The following is a 12,080-nucleotide window of genomic DNA, read 5'->3' on the forward strand; positions in this document are numbered from 1 at the left end:
AAATGTACAATCCTCCACTGCATTTGTTTTCCAAATTCTTAAAAGCTTTATTGCTATTAGTCTCCTACTTTAAAAAGAATCTATCATGACATCTAGATCACTTTTTAGTTGTATGAAAATAACTCAATTATAATGCAAGCTAGAACTTACAGATGAAAGAATTTCTAAAATATTAGGCCAAAGTGTTTTAGTGTAGGTGAAGCTGGTCCTTCATTTTGTTTAGTCTGATTACAAAATTGCTGGTATTAGTTTAGTGCTACAATAGGAGGGTATACATTTAAATATCATTCACATTTGTTATATAATTCTACATTTTTACTTGTTTTTATTGCAAATATGTGCTAGGGCTAATGACACATTAATGTGCAATTCACCTTTTCAACATGGCTTAATTAAACATGTCTTCTAACTTCAAATTTTTAGGTGGCTCAAGATTTAACTTCTCAAATGCCCTGAACAACTTTGTTCTGGTTTGCGTGTTTTTTTTTTGTTTTTTTTTCTTCTTCCTCTTCCCATCCACCTTTCCACCTTTCCACCTTTCCACCTTACCTCCCACCTCCACCATAAATTAGAAAGTATTGAATTACAAGATTAGAAGAACCACAATAAAAAGTTCTTAGTATACATTTTAAACTTGTGGGTCTCAATTGGAGAATGAGAGGACTGTACAGTTTGTTAGTGTTCTCAGGTAATTCTGATATGGTATATACTGCCTGTTCTCTCTCATCGCTGGTTCAGAAAACACTATGACTAGAAAAAACAGAATCCGCTTTTAATAACAATAAACAATTTCTAGAGCAATGGTTCTCAAACTTCATTGTGTATACAAATTATCTTTTATGTCTGCCAGCCACCATTAAGAGTTCTTGTTAAAATGAGAATTTTGTTTTACTAAGTTGGGCTGGGCCTGGGTTTCTGAATTTCTTAAAAGCTCCAAGGTGATGTCAGTACTCCTGGTCTATAAACATGAGAGAGGCAAGGTTGTACAGAACAAACACATTTTCCCTTGTGTGAGACTGTTTATTCTTTGGAGATAGAATGATAGAGCAAGTTTTCAATTATTTGTCATTATTTTATATATGCTGTAGATTAAATCCAGGCAAACTCTCATTTTAAAAAATACCCTATCCTTCCTTGCTCACTGCCTAGAAGTGTATAAATAGGGAACAAAAACTAACAAAGCAAATTTTCCTAATATAGTAAATTTCAAATAGCTGTTGTTTGGAATTATTTATATCATCACTCCCTTATACAGACTTAGTAAATAGCAAGCCAAATAAATGTCTGTAATCAGATGCATGCTGTTTAAAAAAAAAATTCTCAAGATTTAGATAATCCCTCTTATTGGATAATACTTCACATTTACGTAAAAGAAAAACACCCAGAATGTAGAGGAAGACAGTGATTGAATAAAGTAAATTTCTTCAAGAGTAAATAGATAGAAGAATTTTTTCCCCTCAAATTTTTATTGAATTATTTGAAAATGAAATATTAGGACCTAGAGCAATGCTACAAACTAAAACTGATTTTTTTTGAGTCTGCCTTTTTAAAAAAGAAATTAATGGGTAGTAATGCCACATACGTTTGTTTAAATCAATTGGGAAGACAATTACAGAAGACATTTGAAAATAATTAAATGAATTTACCTGCTCCCGGATGTTTAGAAATTATAGCTTTAGCCAACACTGTCCCTAGTAGCTTTGAAACTGAAATCCGCACATCATAATTGGAACCTTCAAATGACTTAAAACATAATGTGGCCACACTGTCCAGGTCTGTACTCCACATGAAGCTGGCCTCGTTCTGAAGTTCAAAGAGACACTACTCAAGTGGAAAAACAGAAATTAATGAAAAACAAAATGTAAGTATCAAGTTCTGATCTAGATAAATTGTAGAAAATATCAAGATTTAACAAAAATAGAACACAAACCCAAAGTTTCTAAGTAATGATTACAGGGACAACAAGTGAATAGTTATTAAAAATCATAAAAGCAATGTGTCCATATTGTGTGGGAGGAGAGGGCTGTAAAAGATGTCCTTAGGCCTGGCCAGCGTGGCTCAATGGTTGAGCGTTGACCTATGAACGTGGAGGTCATGGTTCAATTCTTGCCCAGGGCATATGCCCAGGTTGCAGGCTCAATGCCCAGTGTGGGGCATGTAGGAGGCAGCTGATCCATGATTCTCTCTCATCATTGATGTTTCTATCTCTCTCTCCCTCTCCCCTCCTCTCTGAAATCATTACAAATCTATTTTTTAAAAATGTCCTTAGAACCAGTCAATTGGCTAAGAGTAATTGTGAGAATAATTCCATCATAAACAACTTTACTATACTATCTATTCAAATATGTTAACAAGGTATGATAAAAACAATTCAAACAACATAAATTTTACATGTAAATTTTAGTTTATACAATTATAGGAAGGAAGCTTAGTAGCAAAGGAATACTGAGTCTGATCATATGAACTCACTACACTTGACAATGCACTGCTAACTACTAGATGAACCTTGGGAAATTCATAGAACTCTCTGGGTCTCAGTTTCCTCATGTTAAAGTGGGACAGCTGACTACCAAAGTTGCAGCTCTAAGATCATGGGGGTGTTTCCAGTGTTTTCACAAGAATAAACTGATTTACTTTTCAAATAGAAATTCTGCTTATTAGACCATTTCACCTTTGCAGCAGCACAACGAACAGCCATGGACCTATCTGTTAAGCAGGATCTGGCAGCTTTATAAATATCTCTGTGGCAAGGTGTAGCAGCAGCTCCAAGTCCTTTCAATATATTTTGCAGACTCAACATAATCTCATATCGACCTTGAGACTAACAAAGAGAAAAGAAAAAATTTAAATAGAGGGATAAAAGTACTGTGAAGAATAGCATTAAGCACTGAAATTTATCTCATAAATGAGAGAAATACTCAAGATTTTTATACATACTAACCAACCTATTCTGACATCAACAAACATTAATAGTTGCTATTTTATAAACATATTATATATTACACTTCAACACAATACAAATTTCATAATGTTGATGTGAAATTATATGGAAAAGTGCCTAACACAAAGCTTGCATGTTGTTAAATAGCCAATAAATGGTTGCTATAAATGAGGTAATATGGTAAGAGTGCAGGGTCTGACACCTACTAGGTACCTGACCTTGAACAAATCTATTTCTTTATCTGTAAAATGGAGGTAATAGAACCCACTTCTCAGGTTGTCCCAAGGCTCAACAGTTACTACATGTAAAGTACTTAGAGTAGTGCCTGAAATACAGTAAATGTTCAATAGATTTTATAACTATTAATATTTTTATCATTTACTGGTCCAAGTAGTTTAACTCAGAGGTTAGAAGTCTGGGCTTTAGATTTAAAAAGACCTGGATTTGAGTCTTGGCTCTGACCCTTAGTATCTGTGTGATTTTAAGTTGTTCTTACTTCTTTCTTCATCTATGAAATGAGGTTAGGATGAACCGCATAGAGCCAGTGTAAGAAGTAAATACTAGTAAGCCCCTGTTGGGAAGACATTCACCATAGAGCCTGGCACATAATAAACACTTAAGTAGTAGTAGCTGCTTGTATTACTGATGTTTTACTAAATGCCCTAAATGATTTCAACATCCCAGGAAGTTAAGTACACTGAAGATGGAAGACAAAAGTCAACATATTTAATATTTGAATTTTCCCATATTTTTATCTTGGTACATTAAAAAAAAAAGTGCATGAAACTACCAGTATTTTTATAAGTTATTTCAGAACTGTCTTCTAGATTGTTTTTCTAAGTAAGGTAAGAACAAGAACTGGGGTGATATTTTTATATTTAAAGGTGCTTAGGTATCCTTGACTATTAAGAATAAGATTTAAAATTTTTTATATATAAACATACAAATGCTTTCATTTCAATCTGATCGGTAAAGCTATAGTTGGCAAGAGACTACAGTGTCTTGGGAATCAAATAAAGAGAGAGCTACAGAAACAAAGGGTGTTCCACAGCGGTAAATGATGCCAACAAGTCAATGAGACTAAGGCTGAGCATATACTCCTCTGACAATTAAAAGGCCATCCAGATACTGGTCATACTTACATCCTCTACGCTCTTTCCAACCCTGATTATATTCCTTACTCCCTTCTGATGCTGGTATAATACTAATCCATCCATTAGGCATACAGTAGTTACCAACTATGTATCTGGGTCCTTGGTGTCAAGCACTTGCTCTGGCACTAGTAAGTAGTGTCAGATGGAAGAGGTGATAGGAGGAGGGATGGGTCTACCAAATACCTTAGTTTTGCCCATTTATATTTGTCTGAATACACAAAATTCTATTACTGTATTATTGCTTTTCTAACAAAGCAATATACAAAGTACATGTATATCACCTAGAAATATTTCATTTATGGTTCTATTTCTTTTTAAAATCTTTAGTATTGAAAGCATTACACACTTTTCCCCCCATTAACTCCCTTCCCCCTGCCAGGCCTTCACCACAGTATTGTCTGTGTCCATGGGCTTATGCATGTAAGTTCTTTGGTTGATCTCTACCACCCCCCTTTCTGATAATTGTCAGTCTGTTCCAAGCTTCTATGTCTATGGATCTATTTTGTTCATCAGTTTATTTTGTTCATTAGATTCCACATATGAGTGAGAACATATGACACTTGATTTTGACTGGCTTATTTTGCTTAGCATAATACTCTTCAAGTCCCTCAATGCTGTCTCAAAGGGTAAAGGATCCCCCCATCCCCTTTTTTTACAGCTGCATAGTATTCCATGGTTAAAATGTACCACAGCTTTTTAATCCACTAATCTACTGATGGGCACTCAGGCTGTTTCCAGATCCTAGCTATTATAAATTGGGCTGCTATGAACATAAGGGTATATGTATTCTTTCCAACTGGTGTTTTGGGTTTCTTAGGATATATTCCTTGAAGTGGGATCACTGGGCCAAATGTTTATTTCTGTACATACTTATGTATGCTTGTCATAGGTAAAGAAACCATAAAACCTATAAAATATTATCTTTTATTTTTGGTCAAACTTGTAGTTACTTACCTCTGCACTCTTCATAGCTTTAAGAATATTCCCCACTGTTTCAGTAAAAGTGTTACTTAGTATTCTACCCAACTTCTTGTACAAGGAACCCAAACATACCACAGCAGCACTGAAACAACATTTAAATTAGAAATTAGTCATGAATGGAAATAACAGAAATAAAAAAATAACTTAGAATATGTAAAGGTGACTTTTTAATTTTACTTTTAAAGGATAAAATTTCCCAGAATCTACCCGTTAAATTCTAAGGCATGACACTTAGGTGAGTATCAAATATTACACTTCCTTTTTTTAAAAATTACGCGCGCGCACACACACACACATTTTATTTCAGAGAAGGAGAGAGAGATAGAAACATCAATGATGAGAGAGAATCACTGATCGGCTGCTTCCTGCACACCTCCCACTGGCTACTGAGCCCACAACTCAGGCATGTGCCCTTGACTGGAATCAAACCTGGGACCTTTCAGTCCACAGACCAACGCTCTCTATTCACTGAGCCAAACCAGCTTGGGCAAATATTATATTTTCAATAACAAAAAATTTTAAAATATGTATCTTCAATTAATCGAAATCTCAGCCCAAGAATTCCATTCCCTCAAAGCTTTTATACATTAGACTAGAGGCCCAGTGCATGACACTCGTGCACGGGGGTGTGGGGGGGGGTGTGGGGGGGGCGTACCCTCTACCTGGCCTGCTCCCTCTCACAGTCTGGGACCCCTTGGGGGATGTCCACCTGCCAGCTTAGGCCCATTCCCCGCTCCTAAGCTGGCAGGTGGACATCCCCGAGGGGGTCCTTAGTGCTGCCACAGAGGCGAGAGAGGCTCCTGCCACTGCCGCTGCGCTCGCCAGCCATGAGTCAGCTTCTGGCTGAGCGGCGCTCCCCCTGTGGGAGCACACGGTCCACCAGGGGGCAGCTCCTATGTTGAGCATCTGCCCCCTGGTGATCAGTGCGCATCATAGCGACCAGTCGTTCTGCTGTTTGGTCGATTTGCATATTAGGGTTTTATTATAGAGGATACTTAAAGACAGTCTTAAAGGTAAAAGATAAGAAAAGCAATAATATTCTCAAGTCTGAAAACTACCAGAAAATATATTCTGATATAAGCTAAAATTAAATCAACAAAAATTTCTATGAAATTACTATTGTGGAATTATACATGGCAAATCAACTTCCCTAAAAACACAGGTAATAAAAATGAAATGAATTCTATAGAGAAAGAAACTAAGCTGCTACTTTTAGGATCTTAGAAGAGTATTTTTCTATGACATTTACTATTAATTTTAACTATTAAGAACTAATACACTAAAAGGACATCTAAAACATGCATGAAGAATTTAAAATACCTTTGCTTAAATATTCAATTGCTAAAATTTTAGTGCATCAGTTTTCATTTCTAAATCTAGACTTCAAATATGTTTAAAATATTTTTTTAAAGAACTCTTTCTCAGTCAATAGGAATATGTTAGATTATTTTTAAAGTTGGATTTAAAAATGAGTAAAAAATTTATATTTAGCTTCAAAATAATTATTAAATAGTTTGGGTTATTTATTAAACTGATATTATAAGGAAGCACTATTTAATTCTTGTTCCGTTTTAATATCTAACTTACAGTTTAGTGGGAAGGTAACTTGGAGAGTCATCTTTGCTACGAATAAGATCATTACATTTATCGATTGTCTCATAGACAGAGAATGTGTCTCCAATACCATAAAGAATGCCTAGATTCTTAGCAAGAAGTTTGCGGGTAGGAGGCCCTGGGGAGCTGTTCAACAAAGACAGGAGCTGCTCAACAAGAGTCTTCTGTTTCTCCTTCACATCACTCTAGAAAGGAAGGTAACAAAAAGATAATTCAAGTCAACGTAATTACATGTAATCCTCTATTTTTTTCCATATATTGAAGAACTAACTAAAGGCTCTAGAAAAGTGTAAAATTATTTTGATTAAAAATTACAAGTAAATTGGTGGTGTGATCTTCATTATCACATGAATAGGTAGTTAGTTGCCCTGCTGGTTATTTCCACAAAAATATTCTGGACCACAATATACTGGAGTCTCTGTGAACAAAGACAATGGCTCTATTTCTCCTACATCTTTCTTCTTATGTTTGAAAGGTAGAGCAAATTTATATTTCAATAAGAGCTTCTTAGTTACTAAGCTCCCACCCCATAATAAGCAACAACCTATAATCCAGTATCAGTGTTGACCTTGTAATGGTTACTTGTTTTACTCAGATCCTTTTCTAAGTTCAGTGCAATTTTCTTTTTGCAAGCTTATGCCCCTCAATGCCAATAAGGTTACTTTAACCAGTTTATGTGTCTTCTCTCTCAAAAAGGAATACAGAATATCATTACAATGGTAATGGTATTTAGATGCTCACCAAGACTTAAACTTCCACAGTGAAACATCTGTTCATTTGGTGTATGGATTTTGTCTTTTGTTAAATTCTAAACGTCTCCATAAATAGTGTCTTTGTACCTCTTCTGCATTACAAATACTATTGTTATTTTGTAGAATATCCTTATATTTAGAGGTATGCAAAAAGTATTTAGAAGTAAAGCAGAACTTCACATGGCTCAGTAAATCAATAAGTCAATCAAATATGGCAAAATATTAATAACTGCTGAATGTATACGAAGGGTATGAGTGATTAATGTTCTTTTTTTGTACTCATTTTATAAGCTTTTAAAAGGGAATATGTTTACTCAATGACTCTCCCATTAAAGGGTCCACACCTTTCTTTAAATGGAAACTCCTATGACATTATTTAGCACTATACTACACGGCTTCACGCATATGGAGGTACATAAAGTATACAGGGCTTCATGCATATGGAGGTACATAAATTATAGGATATAATGAAAATATAATCTAATACAGTGTAGTCTGTAGTTAGTTTCTGAAATATTTTTGAGTAATATAAAAAATATGGGCTAATTTTTATTGTTTTGAACAGAATAAATAAACTTCCTGTAACATTTCATTATAAAGTCTTAATAAGATCTAGCATTTGAAAGCTAATTTAGGTTATTCTGAACAGAACTAGAAAAGCAAACCAAAGGAAAAATATTATCTGGCTTAAAGAAAAACAAACAAAAACCAGTTTTTGCAGTTTTACCTACCCTGCTGGTTGCTAGCAAGAGCTTTTCCAAATATCTCAACCAATCAAAAATGAACTCTGCCTTCTGAACTTCACCTAGTTGATTGCATGCTTCTTCATTCAGCAATAAGCTATGAGCTAATTCCATTCCTTGCAGAAAATTCTAACTGGTCTCAATTGTTCTTATTAAACATCAGTCAATACACCTAAGAAAAAAACAGAGGAAAATAACATTTTAAAATGAGAGTGAAAAGGAAGGAAATCTTCCACAGAATAGCATAAAGCATCATTAAAAAGAGACATCTTTTATAACAGCTCTAGGGAGAAACTGGGAAAATCCCAATACTAAACTCCTGATCACAAAGACATAAAATCCATTTTTGTATTCTCTACTCCTTATTTAGGAAGCTGACAGGCAAAATAGAGTAGCATTATTGACATTCATATGCAAAAGTGTGCTAACCAGAGAGACATTCCATTAAAATTCTGAAAATTTTGAGGTTAGACTATTCAAGTGCTCCATTGTAGTACAGTAAACTTTACACTTTGTGGACCTCTATTTAATGAACTTCGAATATACTGGGCAAAATTTCCAGTCCGTATGTCATACGTGAAGATTAACACCTTGTTAATTTAAAAATGCTTTTAACCAAGATTTGCTCATAATTAAATTTAACAGGTTACTCTTTTGTTATTAATTCACTGTTATTTTTAAACAAATTTTAGCAAATGGATATGTTGGAAAAAACACTGTAGTAATTTTGCCAACATGAATAAATATTACATATCTACAATTAGAGTCTACATATTTAAATCCAAGAGTCACCATGCTTGTAAACAATGTTCGGTGAATGATTGGCATGTGATCCCATCACATCCAACACGGTAATTGGTTCTGTTGTCAGTAATTGGTTCTGCTTTTGGGAGGAGTGACTTTCTGCAGCAGTTTTAACACATTGCCAGCTGATGTTCCCATGGGCACTAAGCCACACCCAGCCGTGTGCAGTCACTTGCGTAACTGGTAAATGCACCCATTTACTAGACCTATTCAGTATAAATTTAAAATTACAGTAATACATATAGAAAACTTTTCTGTGATATTAAACTTTTCATACATAATCAGTTTTCATTACACAAACGTGTCTACATAAGTAAAAACAGGTAAACTGACTAATTTGTCAATTTCTTAACGTACACATTCAGAAAACCTACTTTATTATAGAACAGACTTTTGCCCGAATTAGTCCGTTATATCTAGGTCTTACTGCATAAAAATGGGTCATGGGTGCATATTAACAGATATCTAGACCTCCTACTAAAACTCTATAGGAAAGCTTCACATCTCCCTGGGCTTTACCCAGGAAGATATGCAGTCATTTACCTGGAGATCCAAACCAGGAGCAGAAGGTATTATTCCCGTTAGCATCTGTTCCCCTAGCCTAGTAAGACTCTGCTTGTAGCTTGAGGCTAGCAGTTCTGGGAAAGGGTTCCAACTCAACCAGGAGTCTCCTTATCGCTGTGAGCCTTGTGGAAGTAAACTCCTGTTTTAGAAGGCACCTGGATGTTGTCCAAGGATTGCAGCAATAAAAACCGTATCTGCTCTGACCCAGATCCAATGTAGCATTCACTTTGTTGTAGCAAATAATCAACAAAGGACAGAGGAGGTTTCGTTTTGTTTTTAAATTCATGAGCATCTCCTGAACATACCCTAGTGCCTTTCCAGAATACAAATAACATAAAGTGTGTGTACAAACACACACACACACACACACACACACTTACCAACTTGTAAGACTTTCCACAATAAAGATAAATTTTAAAAAAAAGAAATACAGGACTTTTATTTTTTAAATAAGATGAGTATTCTTATTCAAGTATCAAAACTAAGTTTGAGCCCTGGCCAGTGTGGTTCAGTGGATAGAGTATCAGCCCACACATGGAAGAGTGGTGGGTTTGATTCTGGTCAAGGGCATGTACTTGGGTTGCAGGTGTTGATCCCAGCCTCCGTGGGGGTGTGTGCAGGAGGCAACCAATCGATGTTTCTCTCTCACATCAATGTTTCTCTCTCTCTCTCTCCTTACTCCCTTCCACTCTCTAAAAATCAATTGAAAAAAATATCCTTGGGTGAGGATAACAAAACAAACACCAAGTTTGATATGTTATAAATAAAACTCCAAGCTAAACATAAACAGGTCATTGGAACTGCACAGAAATATAGACAGAATGCTACAGGTAATTAAACTAAAACATGTAAAATATATAGTTCATATTCCCTAAACAAATGTCAATCTTTTATAGAGAAGCCAGTAAGTAAAGATGTATTAGAAAATCAGATGGGAGACATGGAGAAGGTTTCCTGTTTCCCTCTTTCCTCTCTCCCTTTCCCTGCCTCCTTCCCTCCTTCCTTTCCTTCTTTTCCTCCCTTTCATTGTTTTTTCTCCCAGAGTTTACTGGTATAAAATTACCTACAGTATTAGGTCATCATAATTATTAAATAACAGAAAAGAGTCTCTTTTAAAGACAGTAGTCACAAACTAATACCCCATTAACCAAATCTGGCTTGTAATGAATTAGGAAAAAAAATTAGTTACAAATATTTAAACGTAAGATTTACATAAATACCTGGGTCCATGTTCCCATATAGCGCCTCTTAGAGGAGCAGGGACTCTTGAACAGGCCACAGTTGCCACCTGGCCTGCACTATTCATTTACATTATTTGCAGACTTCTATGGGTATTTAAATTTTCAACTCCTACTGCATCCTCTGGCTTGGGCCAATCGTCTAAATCCTGACTGTGATGCTGCCCCTGAGGCCAAAAAACAGGCTTTACCCATCCACAAATGTCTCCTCACGCCTGTGTGCCGCTTTAGCCATCTCGGTCGTCCCTCTCAATCAGCCCTGTCCGCCTGCCAATACCATCCATGACCTACCACTGAAAATCCTCAAAAAAAGTACATATTAGGTTATTTTCAGAAATGTCAATTTTAAGGAACAAGGACAATACAAACAATGGCGTTAACAAAATCACTTTACTGGACACATGAATTTTAGCTTCTTGTTTTAAAAAAAACTCTTTCCTTTCTTAAATTAGCAAAGGGAATTGACCAAAATATATACAATTAAGGATAAAGGTAATAAATGCTAGAGAAATAATTTCTGGAAGAAACCTAATGAACAGAAGGAGAAAAGCAATGTCTATGACTGTGTAAGGGAAAAAAATAACCTCAATGTCATAGAGAAAATTTCTTATAACCACCAGGCAAGTCAAAATCCTATCGTAAGAATCAAATTACCCTTTTTGAGGTCATTACAACTGCTGAAAAGACATTTTTCCCCCTTAGGCAGCAGCAATATTGTGGTGTAAAATGATCTATCAAGAAGCAAAATAGCTAACACAATGCAATAATAAATAATTCAGTAAAAAGCTTGAGATCATAAGTAGGGCATAAAGTTATCTCCAAGGCCCTCAATACATTTCTCATATAAATGACACCTAAAAGAAGTAGACAATTCATATTGGTAATCCCATATCTAAAACCCCAAGTCTAAAATGCACCTGTGACCCCCTCGTGTGCACTGTCAATGAGATACATAACTGCATTTTGCAAATAACATACCCCTGCTCTTATCTGAAGTTTCACTTTAGGAAGATGACTACAATGCAATCCATCTACTATACATTTTAATATAACCACAACCTTGCTTATATAAACATCTAGAGAACGCTTATTTTTCAAAATTTTCCATATTTCTGTTGAGATTACAAAGTGATTAGTTTATTAAAAGTAAATTTAGCAAAATATTTTTCAAATTAGTTATGTTACTTAAAAAAAAGATTTCATAAAACTGCTGCTCCCACCTTATTTTTGACAGAAGCTAATATTTTTTGACCACTTACTATACTCTAGGCACTACAGTAATGTTTTAC

At 35.2% G+C, this 12,080-nt stretch overlaps 1 protein-coding gene across 6 annotated transcripts in view; it reads right to left on the reverse strand.

Moving 5' to 3' along the window:
* Positions 1 to 12,080, reverse strand: part of HEATR5A (HEAT repeat containing 5A) — a 120,036-nt gene that overhangs the window by 90,369 nt on the left and 17,587 nt on the right. For 5 of the 6 annotated variants that reach the window (XM_070427590.1, XM_070427617.1, XM_070427609.1 and 2 more), the window contains exons 2-6: positions 8,174 to 8,357; positions 6,664 to 6,875; positions 5,050 to 5,158; positions 2,672 to 2,821; positions 1,647 to 1,821 (exon numbers count right to left, since the gene is read on the reverse strand). In XM_070427590.1, coding sequence (XP_070283691.1) covers positions 1,647 to 1,821; positions 2,672 to 2,821; positions 5,050 to 5,158; positions 6,664 to 6,875; positions 8,174 to 8,299 — 772 coding nt within the window. In that variant the 5' untranslated portion in view covers positions 8,300 to 8,357. Of the gene's footprint in view, positions 1 to 1,646; positions 1,822 to 2,671; positions 2,822 to 5,049; positions 5,159 to 6,663; positions 6,876 to 8,173; positions 8,358 to 12,080 lie in introns of those variants that run through there. The other variant, XM_070427626.1, reaches the window with a different exon arrangement.

The sequence above is a fragment of the Myotis yumanensis genome, unplaced genomic scaffold, assembly GCF_028538775.1.
Source record: "Myotis yumanensis isolate MYYU_CA2020_CCGP unplaced genomic scaffold, mMyoYum1.0.hap1 SCAF_1, whole genome shotgun sequence".
Lineage (NCBI taxonomy): Eukaryota > Metazoa > Chordata > Mammalia > Chiroptera > Vespertilionidae > Myotis > Myotis yumanensis.